Raw genomic sequence first — 24,928 nt, 5'->3', positions numbered from 1 at the left:
TTTTTTCTTGGATTTTAAACTTTAATCCAAACGGGAATGATTAAGGGCACGGATTAAGTCGCCCGTATCAATTTCCTTCCTAAATTGGAGCAGTGGAATTGGAGCTAGAGGTGGACATAGGGGTAGTGGGTCGAAAACTCCGTAGCCTTCGTTTTTTTTACCGTTATATTGGGCTTACAATTAAATACTTGAATTCGGAATGCAAAATGTGTACTTGAAGGCAAAAAAATGAGTATACACTTGAAGAAAATTAACAAGAAACAATATTCTTATTACAATTTCTATGTATTGCATAGTTCCTAAAACCATAAGAAAAGTTCTTAAATTTTTATCAAAATAAAGTTTTTGATTAAAAAGCCAGTTTGTTTTTGTATTTTTTTGTGTACTTCAAAGAGCGCTTCACACGCCAGTTTCGTGGGTTGACAACTTTATTAATCCCAAATGGACTCCTTTGGTTTTGGATGAAGGGGCCGAAGGTGGTGGCTGGCGGGCGAAGTGGACGTGCTTTATAGTTTCTTGACCGACGATGACGATCGATGATTTATTTGAATGGGCTGCTTACTTCTGTGACTTTTTGATTAATTACTGTGATATTCAAATATTCAAGTGTGTGGCTATAAACGCGCAAAAATATGAACATGTGGATACAGTCGGACGTCCAAGAGTAAAACCTTCTGTCACATAATACAGTGCCAGTGATAAGACCTCAAACGAGACTTAAACTGGAACTTGTATTTATATTTGAAGCGTAAAAAATGCAAATACCAAAAGATCTTTATAAAGATTTATTGTGTTTTAAATTTCATGAAAATTCGAGTTAGAGATGATGGACTGTAGGCTGGAGATTTCCCAGCGTTAAGTTCTGAGCATATTTTACGCTTTGTTTACTTTTGTGGCCAGGGATTAGCGCCCTGTCCGGTGGTATCTGGAAGATGAATTAATTAGTGACCGGCTTTAATGACTAGTGATTGATGAGTGGGAGTGGCCTTCGGAGAGGAGCGGGGGAGGCCGCAGGCTTGGGCTGGGGGGCTCCCAATGTATAGGGTCACCGAACAGTAGCTCCAGTGGAAACTGGTTGACAGCAAAGCAGGAACATCATCGACCATGTTAAGCCAGCAATATTTTCATATTTGCCAGCGCGTAGGAAAACATCTCAAGAATGTTTGGGCGATCTGGTTTCACTTGTTTTCGAGTGAGTACTCGAACCTTGATTTGATTCATATTCGCGAAACGAAAGACTCTAGAACACGAACTTGCGGGAGAGCGGCTCTCATCTTGCCGAGCCACTTGCTCGCTCTCCCTCTCGCTTTGGGTCGTTTCTCTGAGCTTTGGACGAAATCAGTTGAAGCCAAGTTTTACTTCAGTCGGCTCTGAGACCGGCCCGCGATCACTTGGCCCGGAAAAAAGTTCCCAAACTGGCTAAAAAGAGCAAACAAAAAAACGAAACTGCGTCGCGCCGCATCTGCCAACAATTAAGTTAATACAAAAAAAATAAACAACGAACTGGCCAGCGCCCATCAGTCAACATCAACACACCGCCTTGAGGATATATAGCTCGATCCTCTGGCTCTTAAAAAAACACACACACAAAAATAGAAACAAAAACTAACGACCATCGTTACGTCCATTCAACCGATCGGCAACCCACGCAAAACGACAAAACGCTTAAATACAAATCGTGATAAATTTTTGCTAAATTGTGCAAACGTTATTTGATGATTTTTTCGGTTTGCCCGTTTGTGTTGACTAATTAAAATTTGACGTGCATACCAAAACTCCAACTTCGACAACCTTAAAGCGAAAAAGTCAAAAAATAAAAAAACAAAATTTTCGCAAAAACGACACTTAACAAGTGAATCAATATTGTGTGTGCCGAACGACAGCAGTAACAGCAATAATAATAATAATAACAAAAGCATCAGAGACGTAAAAACGAACCAACAACAAATACACAATAAATGTAATTAGAACTGCGCAAATTACTTAGAACTGCAAAATCGTTTGTTCTACCCCCCCACACACAGATACACAACAATCCACACCACACCAGACAAAAATTAGCCACAAGTACACCCCCACTAACGCACGAGGAATGCTGTTTTGAGGTGAGTCGATTACCCAGTACAGTAGAACAGCCCTAAAACCGCCAGCTAACGCCGTAGATGCTTTGCTCTGATAACCAACTGAAACCGATACGGAACTCTGGACCTCTATCCATACATATATAGCCATACTAAAACCCCAAGCGATTCTCCTTGAATAATTCAGACTCTCGGTTGGAAATCGCACACCCGATCTCTATCTCTAGTTGGTTTACGACCCCCGAATAGTGTCCCAGTTACACACTTACGTGGGTGAGTGTGACTGTTCCAAATCCGTATATAGAATATTGTCGGCCAACGCATAACTATCGATTGTGAGTCAGAGCTACAATATCTAAAGATTTGACGAGTCGGAAACCTACATAGTTCAATTGATCTTTTAAAACCTTTCGCCCGATCTGGTTAATTGGAAGTCATTTTCGGGTTCAATGATTCGCACCGCGCACAGTAGAAAGAGAAGATCTATTTAGCCGGCCACTTTCTTCCAATATTTCTTTATAGCCACCTCGGCTCGGCTCTCCACCTCACCTAATGGCTGGGAACATTAACATTGAATACACTTAAGTTTTGTAGCCAACCCCAACCTTCGGTGGGGCTTTTGAATGTGGATGCAAATTAATAACCAATAGCCAATTCTAATGTTAATAAAAACTCGGCTCGCAAATGCGAGCGTCTTTAGGGTTTTTGGGCGGAAATAGAATTTTGAAGGCCCCACTCAACCGAAAGCAAACATTTTTCAACGATGACTGCCCAGTTGAGTGAAAGTTTTTCGGATTTTCAAATAAAGAGAATCTTTCAAAAAAAACTCACTGCACCTACCACGCGGATCACCAGGCAAAATGGCCAAAGATCGATTTAAGTTCTTGGGAATTAGCATTGCAAATGATGAATTTGCATTAACTTTGGTTTTTAATTCGATTAGGAGTCTAAAATTTATTGTTCTTGTGTGGCTTTTTGGCAAAATATACATAAGTAATTGGCCAGAGCATCGGCATATTTGAATTCAGGTTCTGGGCTATTTTCGAACTCATTAACAAATCAGAATCGAGAACCTTATCGGCTGGGAGCTAGTGCTCATTTTCAAAAGCCGTCACGAACTAGAAACTATATATTTATAAATATTGTCTGTTGGAAAAAATAAGCAAGAAACCGAAACAACCGAGAAGCATGGATCTGCAGAAATCAGCGGTCTGGTTCTTTAACCTTTCATCGGTGCGACTTATGCAAATCTTTATCGTGGTAATGGGCGATCTGTTGGCTCTGTCCAATCTCCTACCGAAGCACTCCATGTACATCTCACGTCCGTTCCTGGTGTGGCATCACTTCGATGCCGATGATGAGCCGGACACAGATGAGCCCGGCCAGGACGACGAGGAAGATGAAGAACTCAAAGTGGCGGAGGATTACTATCTCACAGATGATAACGATAGCTGCCAATCGTTCTGAGGCTCTGTCGTATATAATTTCTGTTTGTGCATTCGCGTGGGAGACGATGTTTTTTTTTTATTGCCAAAGATTTGACCAGCCTAACCTTGAGTTTCAATGCCAATGCCAAGTGCCAGTGCCAGGCCCATGACGTCACTTGTATCTGTATCTGTATCTGGGTGCAGCTGTGTGCGTACGTATCTGTGTTTTTGTCTCGTGGTAGGTGCCTTAGTAAACACCTCGTTCTCATTTTGTTCACTGCAGCTAAGGACCCAGCAAGCCCAATGGACCAAAGCCCCGTGAGCCTCTTCAAATGCCTGGCCAAATTAACTCGACTCCTCATTAAAGCCGAAAAATTCGAAAGTTTCGACCGACGTTGTCTGGAAATAAACGTCAATTTAAACGAAACCTCCAAACAGGAGGGAACCATTGACTCGGGGTATGGGCTGGGGGTTTTTGTGTTGCAAATAAAAAATCAGAAAAAAAAACAACAAAAATTGAAAATTCTGAAAAAGCCGCTTTTGTTGATGTGGCCAAAAAAGGTCTACAGCCTTGCCTTGTATGCAGTCCTACGGCCTGTTTCATTTTCGTTTTTGGGAGTTGCGTTTGCCTCCGTATTATCTTGTTTTCAGTTTTTAGCTCCCCGATTTTGATTTTTTTTTTTCGTATACAACTTTTTATAAATTTTGTATTTGTGGGCTGCCGTTTTTGGTGTGCATGCGTCAAGGATGATTTGTTTTTTGTGCACAAGGCGGAGATGCCACCATATCGATGATCAGTATTTCATTTGTATTCGATTTTTTCCGAGTGCCCGGGTCGAGCTTCCTGCTTTGAGTCAGTGTCCGGCTTTTAGCACGTACACCTACGGTAATTAGTCACCGAGATCAAAGAACGCTACCGCCAAACAGCTTTTCTTGGAACTAATGCAGCTATTTATTTAGTATAAACAAGCATAACTTTGTTCTTAGATAACTCAAGTGGTAATGATGGGGGAAACCCATGGGGCTTTAGTCATTCATAGACTTCAAAAGTAAACATCCATAAAAATATGAAATTGTTTGAAAAATATTTTATATGAATTATGGAAAAATGTTGAACAAATATCAGGTCTCACAAGTTGTTCCCGTTCGGCCGTTTGGTGGATTGGATCAGGTTGATGTGTTTGCCCCACTCCCTGGTGACCTTAGCCGATCGATTGGAAGTGGAAGTGCGAGGTGCTCTTCGCAGCTCAACGCACATTCACATTCACTTTGGGCATCGTGCAGCCTTAATTGCCCATGGGGGTTCAACAGCCAAACAAAAGCCGGGCAAAAACTCACAAAATGGCTTAAAAAATCAATGTCTGTCAATGTCTGTGGCGCAATCGGCCTGAAAGTCTGTCGGTCGTCGGTCGTCGATCGTGGATCGCTGATTGTTTAACTGTTGACTTAAGCGGCAGTGTTAACAAATTATTTGATTTGGTCGCATTTTGATTTAAAAGCCAAAACATCTAACTGGCATTGAGTCTTTCAGCGGAAGTTGGAGCGCGGGAATCGAAACGAATCGGTATTGAATTTGGCCAAAACGGTAAATGGCATACGACACTTCACAGACGGCTGCGGAAGTACTTGGCTCTCAATTGGGTTTATATCGCTTCTGGGCCAGCTCTCGTCTCTCGCCCCTAGTACCCAGAGTCTGGGTCCCAGACTCGAAAGCCAAAATCATTCATAGCGAATCAGCAACGTTTGACACGCTAGTTTGGCTTAATTTGGTTTTTGTGTTTTTTCGGGGCTCGGGTTCAAAAGCTGGCAGACTGACCTTTCTGGGGGATATCAAGTGTCGCTCCGGCAAAAAGCAGGTGCAACTCGACGCCCTGGGAACTCTCCGTTTGACTCTGGGAAGCTGGGAGAGCACGAAAAAGTCCCCCGATTCGACTTCTTTCTTAACATATATTTTTTGTGGCCCAAAGCCCTGGGATCTTCTTGTTTTTTTTTTTGGGGGTTCGCAAAAGGCTTTCAATGAAGTCATTAATTTGATGTATTGGCCGATAGTTTTGCCTTTTCGGTTTGTATTGGGGCGCTTTCATCTCGAGCCAATTACGAATTTCTAAGAATCGTATCGCCCCCAAGACGTGGGCCGTTCGTCATGATATCATTGGTGCCCCTGTGACACTGCTCCATGCACATAAATTAGACAAAACATAGAGAAAAAAAAAAACTGAATCGATTATGGCCCAAAATGTTAATGAGCCACAATTTGGTCTATGACGGATGGATGGATCGTCATCGTCATTGTCTTATCACGTACTTGCGGCCCATCTGAAGTGGAGTTGTCTTGTCCGAATTGTAGATTTGTAACGCTTTCATAACGCAACACCTCCCAATCTCCCAAGCCCCCTCCTTTATAAAAAAAAAGTCCAACAAACTGAATTACTCAATGAGGAATACATAAAAAGTACACTCAAAGTGTATAAAGGCTCTGGTGTTGAAAGCGTGTGTACTTTGTATGCCACTCGACAAGTTTGCGACTTTGATTCGCGGTCAACAACATTGGCCAGGGATTGGAAGTCGAACGAATCGAAGCCCGTTTTCAATTGCATATCAATGAACTCTGCACCGGAAAAAAATGAACATAAATAACATCCCACACCTTGAAATAATGTGCTTGTAACAGGTAACATATGAGGAAATAAAGGATACATCTTTTAATGATTTTATTTATATTTGAATTAGAAAAGAAATTAATTTCCCACCTGTGTCATCGTCTTTTCTTCCTCTGTCTCTTGCGAGGGAGACTCCAAATCGGCATTCTGCCAATCAAATTGAAATCGAATCTAACGTCGATCAATTAACCGATCTGCGAACTGAAATTAGCATAAATTACGATATCAGCTACCGCTAGCCGGACGATTGGCATTAATTACCCGGCAGTTTGAATGGAAAAAAAAAGTGAAACTCTCCGGGTCTTATGCAAGGCGGAAGATGGCGCATGCACCGTTGATTATGACATGCACTACAGACCCAAAGAAGGCATTCAAACTTGGCTAAAACGAGGAGCTTGAATCCGCGAGCTGGAAGCTGTGGGGATCGCTAATACTCTCAGCCAGCATCGCGTGCAAGCTCGCCCTTTTCCCACTCCGAACAGTCGTTTTCCTTGGCTTGGGGCTTTTTTGGTTTTTTTTTATTGCTTTTTAGCCGGATTGTGAGATGAGCAGCGACGTTGACCTTTGCCACCGCGCTTGAATCGTTGCCGGAAATTTTGACACTGTCTTTATTGATTTCCCAGGGAAAGCTTCGTGTTTCTGTCGATTCTTGTGTCTTGGCCCGCAATTTTGGCCAACAATTGGCGATAACAAGCACAGAATTCCAAGGAATGTTGGCAATGCACTAATAACTAAGGAGTGGCGCTTGATACACAAAATACGTGAGAAGATAGTTTATAATTCAAATATAAAGTTGAAGAACCATCATAAAAATTCAGGAATTTCTAGGTGTATCTGATGATATTCTCTGAAGCTTTTTATATAAATTTCTCTCCTCTTTTTTATATGGATTTTTGGTGTCATGCTGCCAGCCCAGTGTGTCTGGTCGCATTTTAAGTGATTGAGAATTATGATCGATCGATCGATCTAAACTCTCTACTGTCCACTCGCCGGGTCCCCTAATTGATTTCCGAGCAGGTTAAGAGTCGCACAGCCACCAGCTATGACATGGATAGAATTTGGCGCTCCATCATTTCGCGATATAGTTACCCTCCCAGGGCTAATTATGAGTTCGAAAAGTGAAATCTATTGTCTTCTCTAGACACCGCCGAGAAGGCCTTTCTCAAGCTGCGATGTTTGATTATTAATCATGCAAAAAATATACAGACTTGTAAGCAAAGAAATTGATTTACATTTTTCGCTGTCTGGGAACAGCTTGCAATTATGCTATCGACACTTGCCGCACACGGTGGGGATACTAGAGACGGGAAAAAGTTGCCACGTAATGCCGCACAGATTAACCTTCTAACATACATAATAAGCCAAGTCCGAGTGTGAGATACTTGTACAAAAGGGAAGCTACCACCAGGCTACCACCGCAATACCCACAGATACAAAGATACATAGATACAGTTTAGCTGGCTAACAAAGCGTGAAAACGACAGCGGCCCAAGAGCGTCAGCGTCAGCGGCCACAAAAACGATGACGAACAATGTTGCCAAGTTTGGCATTGGTTGGCTGCCTGGTTGTTGGTAACAGAGGCGTGGGCACTAAGGGGTCATAGAACATTTTAAAGCCCAATAGTTTCATTGACTAAACCATTCAAATGACTTGAAATTAGTTATACTTTCGGTCAATCAGATGTGGTGGCCTTTAGGAATTTATCTACTAGATAACTTCTAAGCCCCATGACGTACACCCCTGGTGGTAATTGTGAGTGGGCGCTGGACAATCACCAGACAATCCCCCAAACCCCCAGCTCGGAACTTGTCATCGTCATCGCCGTCATCTGGCGAATGCCACACGTACATAGATGCTCGCATAGATGTCTCTAAATGGGAGTAGCAATTACTAATTTCCTTAGTAAAGCGCTCGGCTCAAGGGGAATTTAGTTGTAAGAAACCTGACAATACCCACAACGGCAGTCGCCTGGGTCTCAGGCCTGGCCCAAACTCTCCAATCTAAACTCTCGCTGGCCATTCTTGATTCCCCGTTCTCCGTTCTCCATTCTATGAGTCGCGATTCTCAACTCCTTGCCAAAGACAGCGCCGGCGCGTTCTTTGGCTGTCTGCGCGTCTTGGCCGTCTGGGGCATTGAGCATCGGGGCCACATTGGCCACATTGGGCATTGGCGGCCAGTCGGCCCGCTGAGGCAGCAGCGCGGCATTCACTCACAGATGCCTGGGCATAGATATCGAAATGCAATTAAGTATTTGCCAAAGTCGAAGACGCGAACGAGCGCCACCAACAAAGCGGCGGAGTGCCGGAGCGGCGGAGGCACGCATGGAAAAATGTTTTCCAGCGCTAGACAACCGCCGCCAGTTTGGCCAGTCCGCCGCTCCAGAGGGAGTTGGATCCAGAATTCAGAATTCAGAATACCCAAAGTGGTGGGGAGCGACAAACTAAAGGAGCTCGATCAGGACCAGGAGCAGGGGTAGCTCTGATCTTTGCATAACATGGACTTTGAATGGCCACAGGGCTTGGCCATACTTACAAATTGGACTACACCTTCATTTTCACTTCTATGAGCAAAGGCCGCTCTTGTCCAATGGGCCTATGGCTACACTGGAAGAAAAGGCAATATGTCTTCATTCCTGTTCTCTTGTTTTATCATTCATTTAAATTTAAAACGTTGGTAGACCCTTTTTCCTAGTGGACTTTTGCGATCCCCATCCGCTGGCTGAACTCGAACCCCAGAGGTCAGATTCACGGCGCTGAGAACACACGCAAAGTGGCCAACTGTCGAGACGTTTGTTTGCTTTTGGCCTGCTGCGCACTTTTGGTTTCACTTGACAGGGAAAGGGGGCCGAAACGGGGGAGAATTGGGTGGGGTTCTGAGCTTTGGAGTGGGCTCTGTGTCTGGGGGTTTCCTATCATTACCGTCGGTGTTAAAGTTCAAGTTCAGAACGATTATTGTTCTTTTGTGCAGGGCCAGGGGCTGGGGCGGCAGTAGAATATATACATGTATATGTTTAAATTGTTTATTCTGCGCGCTAATCTAATCCCATTCCCACATGTACGGGTGTAATTTATGTAATTTCAAATAATTTGTCTTAAATTAGCTACTCCCCGGACGCATGCAAATGGAGTAGCGATCTGTGAATGGAATAGATTGCACCTGGGCAGGGGCTTCGGGAGGCGGGTGTCCAACTTTTTAGTTTAATTGAAAGATGTTGGGCCGGGCAGCCCAATTGCAAAATGCAATTGCCAGTTGCAACTAAGCAACAACAGCTCAAGCTCCAGCTCAAGCTCAAGTTGAAGCTCAAGGCCCGCCAAGCGATACAAATTTTATGTTTATTACACCTTAATAATGCGTGTTTACAAACAAATCACGTTCATGGCGCAATCAACGCTCGGCAATCGGCATCAGGAATCAGACATCGGCATCTGCCATAACATTGCGCATAAGCGCCTGCCCAGCTAACATAAAACTGAAACCCCAAACCCCAGAACCCAGAACCCTAGTACCCAGAACAGAACCCAATGTCGAACCAAGACAGGATCGAGTTGACTACTTCCCATCAACGTCAGGGCGCACGCATGCGCACTCAAATTATATGGTAAAGGATTTTTATTGGCAGCTCGCAGCGTTTTCCCCTCCAAATGGAAGGAATGGCCACGACTGGCCTGGACTGGACTGCATCGCTGCCCGGCGATCAGACAGACAGACGATGTTGTGCCATTGATGTCTAGCCGGGCGATTGTGCTCGTTAGAGCGAAAGGCCAAGTCAAGAGTCTGGTTTTTGGTCTGGCTTGGGGTTCGGGCAAAGGACTATGTCTCTAAGTAAGCCAGTAAGTGAATGAGCAGCACCTGAGCCACCAGCACCCTCGTCCTGGTTCAGGTGCCATAATAGACAGACATTTTCCACACATTACCTGAGCTTCTTGTTATACTCTGAGAAGGAAAAAATAGGATTTTGTAAAAAAAGGAATATGTAATAAAGAAATTTGAATCTTTTATTAGAAAGTTCTATCTCATATGAGTTAACTGCTATCTATAGATTTTATTTATAAAATTCCCAAACTCATTAGAGATTTTAGAATTCTGTTGGAATTAAGTTTTAAAGCCAATAATATGCAAATTAAATTCTTCTCTTAGCAGAATTAATAATCAATAAATTTATGAAATTATTAATAGAAAGGGTATCCCACATTTTGCCCAATTCCCTTGTAATTCTTGAGAGACCAATAATGGTCTGTGGTTGCATGTGAGCGCCTGGGTGGGTGCGTGTCCATAGAGTGGTTGTCTAAACTGGACGTTCTTCTGGGCGATCCGATGGGCTCTTTCTAGGCATTGAGGGGGACTGAGGGGGCACTGAATATCCTCCGGCATAATGCATTGTTTAAATAGAGTTTGCACTCTCGTATTCAAATATGAATATTATCGCGTTTGCTCAATCGCAAACAATATTTCTACGGGTTTCTTCTCTCAGGCACTCCCCACACGAATCAAGAATATGCCCTCGTATCCCCCCTCTGTGACAATGGCGGAGTATTTTGAATCTCGTATGCAGCCCAGGCACCCTCATCGTGTGTCTATTTTTGTAATTGTCAGAGAAAACCAAACAAAAAGTATAAATAAATAAATAAATAAATAAGGCTAAAGCTCAATTCGAATGTGCCCACTCCCGAAAGTGAGGGATCAGTCAGAGTGAGACTCGGATTCAGAATCGGAATAAGAATAAGAATACGAATTAATTGGCAATCATTCTTTTTGACGGCTGTCATGTTTATACCCGGGCTAAGAGGTGTTGTGCCTGAAAGTGCGAGATTCGCCGGAAATTGCGCAAACTAAAATAACTATAATTATATTTTCAAATAGGTTCCTCCAACTATTATCCACTTCTACTAAAATTCTATACTTCCACACTGCATATTCCCTGGAATATGAACTGTCTAATCTGATTTTAATGCCACTTTCTCCCATATTTCGGCAATTGCATGTTCGAAGTACATAAAATCAAATCTAACAAGCTAAACCATGAAGTAAACCAGAAAAACTGTAACAAAAACTAGGCTAACCTAGCCGTGGAGCTGCGAATTAAACTCACGCTGGCTAATCACTGGACAAAATAATCGAATAACATAAATAACCAAACCAACAACACCGAAAAAAAGCAAACCAGCAGACTGAGCCAACTATTTCTTCTTCCAGCTGAAAACCATTTAAATTTCCCAGCTTAAATGGAAAATGCGAAAAGTTCAAACAGCTCGATGAGACTGTCGCACAAAGAGCTTACATAGGGTTGCGATTCTTCACAGAGTGAGAAGTGCCCCCTGACCCCAGGAGAGAGAAGAGTAAAGACAGCGGAGAAATAGCAGCAACAGTTAAAGATACAACGAGGAGGTATCCAAAAGATACAATGCAACTGCAATCCGGAGCAGCGGCGGCGACAACAAATGGCGGGCCAAGGGTCAGCTTCAATCGAGATGTGCACGTGAAACGGATAGGTCAGTGCGTAGTTTTTTGGGGAAATACCACCCCCACTCCATCTAAACCAAAACGTAACCCCAATAATACTAAAAACCAGAAAAAAAACAATCTCAAACCAAAACCAGAAATTAAAAGCAAATAACCAACACGCGCAACATCCAAATGAGAGCAGCCGACACGAACCCACAACGGCTCTCTAATGACAAACTAAGCAGCAAAAGGCATACCGCAGTCACAAGAAAACCCCATCAATAACCAGCTAACAAAAAAAATTACTAACCAAGTCGCATCTGAAAAACATGCCCGTATACTTACCTCGCCATCTAAGTGTGTGAGTAGGCCAATTTTGGTCAATCAATGACGGACAAACGGACAAATGGACTGACGGACAGCGGACAGCCCACGCGAATGCAACTCATTAGCTGGCCAAGCAGTTCTAACGTTTTCGTGATCTTGGCCAATAGCTTTCCATCATCGATTGCACAACAAAATGTGAAGAAGCTCTTCAGTTGCAGCTGCGGATGTGGCTTTGGCTCTTCAGGGTGCTTTGAAATTTTGGCACAAACTACAAAAAAAAATAAATAGCAAAATATAAATAAATAATCAAGTAAACTATAGATACTATATGTGAAAAAAAAGAAAGAATAACAAAGAGAAACCTCGATGTGGTGGTGGTGGGCGAATAAAGTCAGAACGAATGCCAAAAGCAATAAAAATAATAATAATAACAAAGCCGCCCCAACAATAAAATGTAGTTTACCTTGAGAATAATCACACACAGATACTAAACACACACACAAACAGAGAGAGGGAGACATCGATGCTGGCATAAAGTAGAGAGCTCCCATATAACTATTTAAAATAAGTTGATATTTTATAAGGCATTACAAGTTGCAGCTAAAAGCCACCTCGCTCGCACTCGCACTCACATTCGCACCGACTTGAGTATCATTTTGCACATCTTCCAAAGTAGTATAACCAAAGGAGACCCAGACCCCCAGACCCCAGCTGGACGGCTTTGTCTCTGCAGCTTCGACTAGATTATTATTGTTATGATTATGTCTGGCAGCCGCGACAGCAACGACATGGGATTTATTTCATAGCCGGATAGAATTTATGGCAACTGTCGCCGCGATCTGGCTGCGGGAATGAAGAAATTAAAAATTGATTATGACAAAACCTGAGCAAATGTTAATTATTTAGACAGTTCTCCACTGACAGTGACCAAACTAGATGCACTGCCATTTCCTTATGGCTCTTATTTTGTGGCTAATTAGCCGTAAGTCCTTTTGGCCAGCTTCCAGTTAAGTGCGTTATGCGTAAAGCCGAAATGGTTATGGACCAGATCTGGTCGGTCGGTCGCGTAATTGCACCAAATGGTTGCCATTTCGGTAGACCTGGCTTAATTGACGTGAATGAATTTAATTGCGATTTCTGAATTGGTTTAGGCAAATGCAACAAGTCGAGGTCGCCGAAAATGTAACGTGATTAGGTAATCTGCCACAAACAGGCACGATTCATTAGCCTTTAAAATTGTTATGCGAGCGAGGTAACCGCAAAATGTGGAATTAACTTTAAATAAACAAAAGGCAGATGACAGAGGTACCCCAATTTCAAGGGAACTTCTTTCTGAAAGGAACCTTTTGAAGGACCTTTGAATTATCTGCACAAGTCACAAGCGTTTAAGGTAATTTAACCCCAGAGATGATAATGAATTTCCAGTTTCTCGGTTTGCTATCTTTGCATGCAAATTAAAGCAATTATGTGTAAAACACAGATTTAATGATGATTTAATTTTGACGCAACAAAGCAGCGAGATAAAGAGAAGACGACATCAGCAATCTTATGGGGGAATGAGGAAAATTATTCGCCCGCTGGGCACAAAGCAACATTTTTCATACACAAGTTAACATGTGAATTTTCTGGCAAATTACAGTGCAGTCAAAAGTCAAAGTTGTTGACTGTAAAAAATCAACTAAAAGACGACTAATTTCAGCCAATTTGAGGCACTGCTTGATGCTTGTGGCTGGTTTACAGGTGAGCCTCGTTGGCTGCGAAAGCGTCTCAACGTGATCAACCTTGCGGAGCGACAAATTTGGCCAAGACGAGTCGGGTCGGCAGCTGTTCTGCCTTCGGAATCGGAATTGGAATTGAAATTGGAATCCAGTAAGGCGGACAAGTGACGAAAGCCCAGCTCCTTTGTTCAAAATCTTGAAATTGTGCCAACTTGGCGTCCTTCCTCTTCTTTTAGTTTTATTTTTTCTTCCAACTGATGACATAATTTCAGATGGCTTTTATTTTAAAAAAGGCGTTGCGAGAACAAGTCCACCTTTAACTACTCAGAAAGCCAGAAAGCGTAGGCCCAAGATTGCGGGGAGACTTTCTTGTACAGTTGCCTCAATTGCGTAATGGGCCAGGCCATTTCCCTCCCGTCTCCATTATAAGACGGCTCTTTAATGAGCTCGTACACTTTTAATTTATTAATTTAATTAGGCAAAGAGCAAGTCATTATTATGAGATTTGCTACGTTTCCTACACTCGCCTTTCAGCTCCACATTTGATTTGCTTTCGAGTGCGAACTTTGTCAAAGTTCCAACTGGTTTTGTTTGCTCTCGTGCCATCTTTGGGGCTCTGGTTGGGTCTCTGGCTAGGGGTTGGGGGAAGGCAGACTACTATTAAAATGCCATTTATGCTTTTTTATTAATTCATCATTTGCATACATTTGTTTTATATTCGTATTATGTCTCTACGAACTGCGCAAGAAACTTAATTAATAAGTCTCATTTTTGGCTTGCCTGCCCACAATTTTCGCACTATTTTCTCGCCGTTGTTGTTCTGTATTTATTATTATTTTTTTAGCTATATGTCTTATTTTTTTTTTTTTTTGCCAAGTGACATTGGGCGTAGGCAGTCACAGTTTTTGCTGGCTGTCGCTCGACTGAGATTGCTTTCAGTCGCTTTTTGATATTGGACTCAGTCAGGTTCTTGGCACCGAGCCTGTGAACTGTTTTCTGTGATTTTTTTCGATTGTGTGTGACAGCCCCCGGGGCACCAAATATTTCAAGAATTCGGGGTAAATTCACCTAAATGGAGTTGTCGATCATCGCATCGCCTGAAAATCCTCAAATGCTCAACTTCAGTTGTCGCAAGTTGGGAAAAAAAAAATCAGTTGGAATTGCAGACGATTGCGTCATTTGTTTATCGAAATGTGTATTGAAATGAGTCGCAGATTATTTTTAGAGCTCTTTAACTCTTTTTCGTTGAATGCTTCGATTTTTCTTTATTTTATTTTCGGTGATTTGTTATTTGTTTATCCGCTCTCGCCAGTCGCTGTAGCTGTTGCTGTTTCTGAGCCGTTTCGGTTTCTGTTGACAGCTGCTTTGGCTTTGGAAACAAGTTTGTCGCCTCAGTCTTTTGAATCGACTCCATTCTTTAGCGAAAGTTCCTATTTGTTCGTATGTTCGCATTTTGTATTTGTTTTGAAAGCCATGCGGCAATTGGCCAATTGGCCAGCGAACAATTTTAATTGGCTTTCAGGCCCCGGCTAAAGTCAAGTACGAGACCGCCTGATTTGCATACTTGGGCTGCCTCAAGGACGCGGCGCCGCTTTTGAAGTGATTAGGTCCTGAGTCCACGACTGCGATTAGCCGCGGAGCATTAAATTATTTTCATACGGAAAATAAATGCGACCTGTCCCCCGGTTCTAGATAAAAGGACCAGAACGTCAGGCTCCGATCTGGGGCCTTAAATGAAATCGAAAGTGCGCTCAGTTAATTGAAATACCCCATAGCAACCTACGCAGATCTTTAGCATGCCAGTTCTTAAATTACACTGCCAGGAATCTGTGAAGGGATTAAAGTATATGGTATAGGCCTTGATCCGAAATTCAACGAATATTTTTTTGAATGTACTCCTAGACCAAAACTGAGAAGGTGGAATGCGGTAAGCTCCCATTTAGTAGACTTGCCACGACCTTATCTTGTCACCGACCCGGCCAGCAGGGGATAAAGCATTTTTGCCAACTAAAACGTTTTGCTATCGACGGTTTACAAAAAAATTAAATGGGCGGGGGAGCTGGCTTTTGCGGTTGTGCGGTTTGCTGCTCTTAATGAAGCGGGCTGGAGGTCGTAGCAGTATCATCATCATCATCATCCATGTACAATTACTGGAGTCGTACCATTAAACTAAAGTAAAGCGAAACCATAAGCATCAGTCTGGTCCTGGAATCATTTGAGGCAAGCAAGTGAAAGTCGTGCCACAAAGCGCAGATTTCATTATTTATATGATCCGAATTTCGGCATATTTTTTGGAGTTTTTTCGATTTTTTTTTTTTTGTTGTTGCTGCGGCTTGTGCGTGGCAACGAAGTTGGTCAGTGTGTTGGAGCCAAAGACGTAGTTGGCTATCACGACAACCAAATTATGTGCAGCTACCACCCGAAACCGAAACCGGAACCGGAGAACCGAACCTGGCAATGGCAACTACAAGTTGCTGGAAAGGCGCCCAAAGGCAGACCAGTTGGAAAAGTGGATCAGATGTTTTATCGCCAACTTTTCAAAAGAGCTGGCTGCCTGTTCAGCAAAAAAAACCAAAAAAGTTATTAAAATTCGCAGCTCCTTTTGGGATGGTCATGGAAATCATAGAGCCCGCTGGCGTGGCTACATTAAGTGGATCAATGATTAGATTAATGAATGGCTCTCAGCGCCCGGTAATCAATCAAATGCTGCATTCGCAACAAGATGGAAAAAGGCAGAAAAATAGCTGAAAACACCTCATGCCCCGAGATCATTGTCTTAGGGTCTTGGGAACTTGAATCTTGGATCTTGGTCGGTGCTACGGTTAACCGGCATTGGACTGACTTGGTGCGAATTTATGTTTTCCTGTTGCCTCCAAAAAAATCACTGCGAAAAGATACAAAGCCTGCCCCCGGGGCATTGAGCATACGAATGAAACCTTGCAAGTAGCCTAGTCTTGTGAGGCATCTGATGGTGATGATATGATGGTGGCACTGCAACAACGAGGCAACATTTCACCTTGACACATATCGCATGACAGCTGATTGCACCTAAAGATGTAGCCCCTACCTTAGTACTTGTAGTACCATTATACCTGTAGAACTGGCAAGCTATGATAGCTCCTTCGCCTCCCTTGGTTTTCTGTTCAATTCTCAATCCCATTTCCAATCCAATTCCGCTAAACCAATTTGGCACACGACACGCCCAGCTCTGTCATTATTCATTGTTGTTTGAATTTCGATTAGACATCGGTGTCACTTTGCCATTTTGCAGCACGATTCGGATTTGGATTCGGAGTCGGATTCGAAGCGAATGTGGGAGCGGTTCTGTGTCCACAAATGTGACAGGTTGTGCAGGTGAATGGACAGAGCTGGCTGGCCTGAGGGAGGGGAAACGGGACCCAAGAGGAGAAGGGGAAACAGAAGTCCAGTTGATCTCGGGGCAAGGTCAGCACAGAAATGCGATGCCTCTGATGATCCAAGTGTTTCTTTTTATCGCATGTGTACGTAAGAGTTTGGATTACACTGGAAATATAAGAATGGGATTTTCATTTCAATTAAATTAGCTATCTGACTATCCCAGTTTTACGTCCATATCTTTTTATAAGAATAGAAAAGATTGAAATCAAACAGAACCGTCTAATTACTCTCTCTTTAAGCCCTTTTTCCCTTCAGTGTGGCTGACTGAATTGGCCTGAAAAAAGGGGCTGACTGGCTGACTAGTCGACTGGTCAACTGACGAGATCACGCATCTTGGCTAGCACATCTCGTTCTGGCCGCTCGATGATGGTGCTCGTTTCGGCACGTTTTTCTTCGCCTTTCTGTGTTTTTTTTTTTTTTGTTTCCCTCTCTTGGCGCTGTTGTTTTCGGCGTATTAAATAATAATGATTATGAAAAAAAAAGTGAGGAAGTGGAGGAATCTTTATGAGAGATAGATCAACTGGGGCCGCAGAAGCTTCTTCAATGGCCATTAGCGCTTACAGCGCCCGATTACAGAGCAAGCGTTCTACGAGATACGAATGCGAGATGTGAGATGCGAGAATCCAAGAATGCGAGTGTATCTGAGCAACAAAGCCACTCGCATCTGAAGTCGGTTCATTTCGAGTTCAGCAGACGTGGGCCAGATAGATCCATCCATCCATTCCATTGTCAGACGTCCAGTCTCGCAAAGTTGGCAACTTGCTGGCAACCGAATTGGTCTGGACGGGTTTGGGGGGCTGGCTGGCTGCCTTATTTAGCGGCCAGCAGCTGGAAAGTGTGAATTGGCCACAGCTGGCCAAGCTAGATGCCTGCCAGATATTACATCATCGCCGACTAATGTGCTAATTTGTCTTTACATGAATGCCAAAACTAGTTCGCGGAACTGCCTCTGCAATTGTATGTTAATCCCTGTCTTTTATCTTTTTTGTTTTATTCCAAAAGGCAAGCATCCCAGCGAATACGGTGACTTGGCTAATCTTCAAAGCTACCACCAGCTTCCGCCGGACATCGATCCCGAGGACATTCGCAAGGAGGCTGCCCTGGTGATAGCCCAGGCGGGCAGGCATCACAGCAAGGCCGAGAACGGCGATCATATTCCGAATTTCAGGGTGAAGCATCCCAAGCGCCAGAGCCAGACCAGTGACTTCAATTCGCTGCCCACGAGGCGCAAGAAAAGCGGCAAGCCCGTGGCCCGTAGTGTCAGCGACGCCTCCAGCAAGAAGCCTCCCAGTAAGAGACCGTCGATCTTCGGATTATTTGGCGGAAAGAAGACCGAGTCGAATGCCAGTCAGCTGGACAGAGATCCGCGATTCGAGGACGGCGGTGCCAGGCGCTTAGTGCGAAGCAAAAGTGATGTGGGCAGCAGCAAGGTAGCTGCCAGGAAGTCAAATCCCGAGGAAAGGCCCTCGCAGTCCAAACAGCAGCTGAGTCCCATTATAGAGCAGTCCCAGAGAGAGGACTTTTTCGAAAAGGATTATTTTCGAGAGCGCGAGCGTCGCAAATCGGATGCCGTTACACTGCGCGAAAAAGATGAGAGTGGCCGTGGCCTGAGGGAATTGCTAGCCCGCAGTCGCTCCCAGGCAGAGCTAGATGGTCCATTGATCACAGCAGAAGCTCCAGTCACAGCTTCCAGTACTTCCATATCGGCGGGCATAAGAGACCGAATTGAGACCCTGAAGGCAAAGTCCGGAGAAAACATGCACAGTTCCCAGCAGCCGGCGGAGCGTCTGCCCCTCACCAAGGGACGGACGGTGGATGGCCTGGTCAAGAGGCTGTCAATGGAGCGATTCTCCCCTCAGCCAGTGATTAGTCAGCCGGGTTTCTCCTATATACGGCCCAATGATGGCATTACCTACGCCCAGTTGGACTTGGGTGAAGATCAAACCCTGCGCAGGGATGTGCGCACTCCCCAGAGGGAGATACCTCCCGTGGCGGCTCCAGCAAGGCCTCCAAGGGCTACTGATTCCAGACCCAGCTACTCACCCACATCGCCAGTGAATGGGGCACCTTTGTCCCACCGGCCCAGTCACTCTCCATCACCCTGGCAGCAACTGAGTCCTCGGAACTTGAGCGACGAGGACGAGGGCTTGGGCTACGAACCACGGAAGGTCTACTACGAGGAAGATCTTTCCCGAAGATCAGAGCCACCCATAGTGCCGGTCATTAGAAGCGTTAGTCCTTCCCCTTATCTGGATGAGCTGGGCTACCGAAGGGCCCAGCTAGAGACTCGCATCCTCACCCGGCGCTTCGGTGAGGGAGCCACCTTGGAGAGAAACAGACCCACTCCCGAACGGGAGCCAGAACGTTTTCAGCGGGTAACTGTCCGCCAAGAGCCGGTACAAGAAAATGGCTCCACAATGCCTAGGATGGAGAAGACCTCCAGGTACCGCCACACCAAATACTATGACGATGGTCATGGCGGTGTCAAGGAGACTTACGTGCGGGAGACCCAGAGGGATGGACAAGTACGAGAATCCCGGCACCGGGAGCGTATTGGAGAAAGAGATCGGGACTACAACTCCGCCGACAGGTTGGAGCATGAGCCCAAGAGCCTGGACTCACAGTTGACGGACCAGTACCGCTCCTCCCCGGAATTGCGGGCCCAACAGCCTTTGCACAGGGAGCAGCGGGAAGGGCAGGAGTACTGGCAGAGCAGCCTCAAACGGGACAAACTCCAGCAAAGGAGCTTTGACAAGGGCGATTCCGGAATCGAGAACGATTTCCGTAAGGAGTCCTTCAATGGAGATCTGACCACAAGGTAAGTCTTGCCACTTAACTGAAGTATTTAAACTCTATAGTGATCTTAATAGGTGGCGCAAGCGCACTGTTCAGGACGACATGAGGGCCTGCGAGTCCTTTTTGCGGAAGGAGCGCCGGGACAGTGCCCAGCAGCAGCGCCAACTGCAGCAGCAACGCCAGTCGGCGCCAACGCGCCTCCGGCGGGAGCACAGCTACGTTTACAGGGAACGCTCCATCGACGACGGATCCCACTTCGATCCGCACCTGGACAAGTACCCAGTAGCCACCAGTACTTTGCGTCGGCGAGAACAGCACTCCCAGTCCCAGTCGCAGTCCCAGAGTCGCGAAGACTCGGGCACCCTGAAGCGAAACAAAAAACTCGGCGGCTTTGAGAAGGTCAAGCAACTGTTTACCGGAACAGGTGGTAGCCATGGGGGCAGCGGTCGCAGCAGCGGCAGCAATGTGTCCAGTGGCAAGAAGGACCGGATGAGCAATGGGAACAGCAGCACTCTCAGTCGCCGGGACAAGGAGAAGGACAAGGAGCGTGAGCGCTACATGGTCCGGGAGGAGGAGATGCGGTCACGCTACCGGGAGCATCATTCCCAGGCCGAGGAGACCTCGCGCGAACCAAAGGTAAGAGTTTCCTCCAGAATTTTCAACCAAAAGTATAGTAAAAATGGGTAAACACGCATTGTTGGACTTTCCTCGAAGGTAAATCCATGATCCCCTTTGGCTTAATGTCCAATTGATGGCGCCAGTCCAAGTTCGTTAACCCGCGGGCTGGACAATATCGTTTCTGGGAGCCCCAGAATCTGGCCAACTCATTTGGTCATGGTCTCGACTATTATTAATTTCGAATTAATCAAGACTTATGTCGATGGGTCTTACATTTTCGAGGGAGTAGCAGTTGAAGTAGTGATGGTGGCCTGCCAATTGTTCTGGCCCCGATGAAGAAGAGGGTTTCTTGGCTGAATCCACTTCCTGCTCCGGTTCGAAATTGGTGCTGGCCAAGTGGGCGTAGCAATCCGACCCCAAAAATGGTGCCAAGAGAAGAAGACAAGACGTCACGTCCACTTTGGCGGGATGCTGGGGAGCAGACAGCGCACCTAATCAAACAGCCAAGACCATAAAGTAAAACTCGCGACTTTGCTTAAGTAATAAACGACAACTGGCCAAATAGAGTTGCAAACGGAACGAAAATGTTGACGCGAAAAAAAAAGCTAAACTATTCAGCGAGGAGGCGTCGTATAAATTTTGAGAAAGAACAAAAGCTATAAGCAGATATACATAGAAGTCGAGGCAGAAGCGAAGCCCACGCAGCTGCTGTCATTCTGCCAGTCAGTTTGTCCAACTGTCCATCTGTCCGTTTGTCCGACTGTCAGTCCGTTTGTCAGTGCGCTCGCAAATTAAGAAAGCCGACAGCGAAACGACAAACATCAAGGCGGCGGAGATTGAATAAACTGAACTGAACTCGCACTCCGATTCGAATTGGGATTTGTTGTACTATTCACAATCACAAGATTCCAATGCAAAACGGTTCTTGCTACTGTTGCTGAGGTGTTGCTGTCTGCATTGCGCAACTTGCAACTGCAACTGTTGCTATTACTGCGTGCTGCCAGTTAATTTGCAATGGTTGAGCGAATTTCTTGGCCAAGTCTAAGCGTTTAAGAGGTCTAGAGGATGTTGCCACTTTGCGTTTGGCCGGATGTTCCATGTAGGCGGTCCGAAACCTCAGAGAGGCTTAGCCCAAAACGAAGACCTCATCCTGCAGGAGTTCTGGGTACCATTGTTTCGGGACAAGGTGTGCCCCGGACCGTTGTCAAAAAATTAGGCTTGCGTGCTAACCGAAAAAATATAAAAGCGGTATCGGCGTCCGATTGGTGGTAAATATATGCCTCTGACCGGGACAATGTACCGCCATTATTCATTGGGAGGCCCCCCCGCCCAATAAAAACATGCCGCCCGAAGTGTTCCGCCGAAATCTTTAAGTGTTTGCCATTCATTCCAAAGAGGTTCTACACGCAGAAGAGAAACCCGACAGCAAACAGAGAAAAAGCAGTTTTGTGTCAATAATTCTGTTAGTTTATTTATGGGATCCCAAAACTGAGGCCATAAACTATATTGGGCCGGGTCTGTCGCGTTCTGGGCATATTTGAATACATAATTATTTAGTGGGTGCGTAATCTTTGGCTTATTGTTCCGACATTCCAAGCTATATTTTAGTGTCTCACTGTCCGTAATAAAATCGAATGGGCCAGGGGCTGGGCACCTGTAAGCCTTTATTCAATTGGAAATCCAATATACTGCCGCTGACAATGTCGGTCTTAGCCAATCACCGCCACCCACCGCTCTCGGCCCGTTTACGTGCCTAATGTCTAATGCCTAATTCCCAATACCTAATACAGTTTCAACCGCAACTGGGCCAAAGTTGCATTGGGCCGGCCAAAACGAGCCGACTCACAGTCGCACATTTACGAATGGCAAAAACGAGTTTACATTTGGCCCTCGCGCCGCCCCCACTTCCCATTTCCCACCTTTGGCATAAAGGCCACCTGTCCCACATTCGCAACCTGTTGCCGAACGGAGGGAGACGCGACCTTTGACCCGAAAGCGAAAGCAAGCCGTCCACACAACCCTGCACTGTGAAAAATATTTAACAAATAGTAGTATCAGAAATAGTGTAATTAAATTAATTTCTTCCTGTTTAGACTATTGATATCTCGATGCGACGTCGCTTGTCCACGCCCAAAGCTAGTCCCCTGCTGGTGAAGCGAAGTCCGGCTGACAAGCCGCCCAAAAAGCAGCCCAAAGCAAAGGATGCGACGCCCCCGAAGGTCGAGAAAACCAGTTGGTTCAGGTCACTGGACCGTCGGGCCAAAAGCAGTCCCAAGGAGGTGAGAACAAAGGTACATCTTTGTGTGTGAACATTATCCTAATCCCTCCATAACTCCTTCCTAGCTGAATGTCTCTGTCAATGGACATAGTGAGACCACTTCGAGCCTGAAGCGGACCAAACGCAATCCCACAACTGCCCCAGCCAAGAACCTACGTTTCTTTGGCGACACTGACCTGGACTCCAATCCGCCAACCATTTCCAAGGCCAGCAGTATGCCAAGGTGAGAAAGTTAACTTTTTAAACTGAAAAAAAAATAAACACAATTCTTGCAGGAGTCGCCCATCTCTGGGCCAGTCAAAGCACTCGCAGAGTGCCTTTAACCTGGACCGCAGTCCACCGCCTTTAGGGCGTGACTACCGCCACTCCCTGGCCGGCCAGGTGAAGTCGCAGACCCAGAACAGCAGCCGGCAGAGGGCCAGCTCCATGCAGCATCTGGATAACGGTGGCAGCGATGAAGTGGACTTCCGAAAGAGGCGGCACTACTCCAGATCGCGGGAGCTTCACGACATCTCCGAGAGTGGCTCGGAACCAGAGCCGGCGGAGCGGCACAAACGCAGCAGCACGGCAGGACAAAGGGCCATGTCCCTGGAGCGGACGGTTGATGGCCCCAGAAGCCAGCGTATCGAAGACCGCCAGATGATGGGGCCAGCCAAACCAGCCAGAGGAGCTGATCGACGCGGTCTGCTCAATAGCTTAGGCCAGGAAAACTTGGGCTACGGCAGGTGCGTTTCTGTGGCCAGATATGTATATCCTTCAAAGTGACTAAATAATAATTTACTTTTAGGGATCGCTATCCGGCGGAGAGTTCTGGTACGGAGGGCGAGTCGAGCCTGCACAGTCAGCGCAGTGTGGTTTACCTGCACGCCACCACAGTGGGCGACATCCCACAGCCATACAACCTGCGCCGGCGGTCCATGTCGCGGGATGACCTTCGCAAAGGCAAGCAGCAGTCACCCCAGCAGCCGGCGCCACTGCAGCCCATGACCCGAACTGTTTCCCGATCCGTTTCCATGCTGGCTCCCTGGAAGCCCAAACATATCAGCGAGGGCTACGAAATCAATTACTCCCAAGAGCAAAACAAGCGGGTAGGTTATCCTTTCTTATTCTTTATCCAACATTACTAAAAAACTGAATCTTTATTTCAGATGTCCACATTACCACGGAAACCACCGCCCCACAATGGAGCCACCAGTGCCAGTACTTTGAGCCGTTTAAGCCGCAAAACGGAGACTTCGACGCCCACGCGCCGATACCACATGGACAGCCTTGAGCGCCCACCACCCCCCAGGTCGGTGCTGTCCTCATCGAATTTACGCAGCGCCAAGATGAAGTGAGAATCCGGAGCCAAGGACTCCGTCTGGTGCTCCATTGTGGATGACCCACAACCTAGTTGCTAATTGTAATCTTTAATGCGAACTCGAAATCGATAGCCACATATCGAAAGTAATTCTAATCAATTCAAACGATGGAGGATGAGGACGAAAGGATCTGCATCCTGCCGAGATGCGACCGATGCCTTTACTTAGTTGCGTAGAAATTCTTTAACCTTTGTTGCAATTCTCGTCATATTTTAAAAGTGAAATGTATTCATACTTCAGTAATAATTATAAATTAATAAAATATCAGACTTTAACTTATATATTAAGCACTTAATATTTATTACGAGATTTTAACGTAGATTGATAGAGAATTTTTCCACGATCCTGCAATGGTATTCCGTTTAGGGATCAGAGAAATACTTTCCAAGATACATTCTTCACAAGGAACATATTTTTCGTATTCTTCAATATCCCCAATTTTCAAGGATGTCCATCAGAAAAATTTGAAAAATATCTTCAAAAAATAAGTTACTGGGATTTTAATGCAGATTAATAGAGAATTGTTCCACGATTCTGTAATGGTATTCCGTTTAAGGATCAGAGAAATACTTCACAAGATACAGTCTGCCCAATAACCAGTTTTTTCGTATCCTTCGATTTCCCCAATTTTCAAGGGGGTCCATCAGAAAAATTTGAAAAAAATCTTCAAAAAATAAGTTACTGGGATTTTAATGCAGATTAATAGAGAATTGTTCCACGATTCTGTAATGGTATTCCGTTTAAGGATCAAAGAAACACTTCACAAGATACAGTCTGCCCAATAACCAGTTTTTTCGTATCCT

At 45.2% G+C, this 24,928-nt stretch overlaps 2 protein-coding genes across 3 annotated transcripts; both read left to right on the top strand.

Annotated features, from left to right (window-relative positions):
- Positions 1 to 1,352: 1,352 nt before the first annotated feature.
- Positions 1,353 to 24,406, top strand: blo (bloated). Of its 2 annotated transcripts, XM_017250706.3 has the most exons (9): positions 1,353 to 2,105; positions 11,362 to 11,657; positions 18,075 to 19,890; positions 19,943 to 20,504; positions 22,580 to 22,765; positions 22,830 to 22,987; positions 23,040 to 23,489; positions 23,552 to 23,852; positions 23,913 to 24,406. In XM_017250706.3, the coding sequence occupies exons 2-9, from the start codon at positions 11,570 to 11,572 to the stop codon at positions 24,099 to 24,101; spliced, it is 3,750 nt and encodes a 1,249-aa protein (XP_017106195.2). In that variant the 5' UTR covers positions 1,353 to 2,105; positions 11,362 to 11,569; the 3' UTR covers positions 24,102 to 24,406. The 2 variants fall into 2 exon arrangements, with proteins under 2 accessions (XP_017106195.2, XP_070134352.1); XM_070278251.1 differs by lacking the exon at positions 11,362 to 11,657 and having other exon boundaries at positions 1,763 to 1,960.
- On the top strand, positions 3,163 to 4,002 carry LOC108131692 (uncharacterized). The gene is made up of 2 exons (XM_017250707.3): positions 3,163 to 3,720; positions 3,792 to 4,002. The coding sequence occupies exon 1, from the start codon at positions 3,270 to 3,272 to the stop codon at positions 3,546 to 3,548; it is 279 nt and encodes a 92-aa protein (XP_017106196.2). The 5' UTR covers positions 3,163 to 3,269; the 3' UTR covers positions 3,549 to 3,720; positions 3,792 to 4,002.
- Positions 24,407 to 24,928: the final 522 nt, after the last annotated feature.

This window comes from Drosophila bipectinata, chromosome 2R (assembly GCF_030179905.1).
Source record: "Drosophila bipectinata strain 14024-0381.07 chromosome 2R, DbipHiC1v2, whole genome shotgun sequence".
In the NCBI taxonomy this organism is placed as follows: domain Eukaryota; kingdom Metazoa; phylum Arthropoda; class Insecta; order Diptera; family Drosophilidae; genus Drosophila; species Drosophila bipectinata.
The sequence above is the reverse complement of the archived record's forward strand: the minus strand, read 5'-3'. Positions and strand labels throughout refer to the sequence as shown.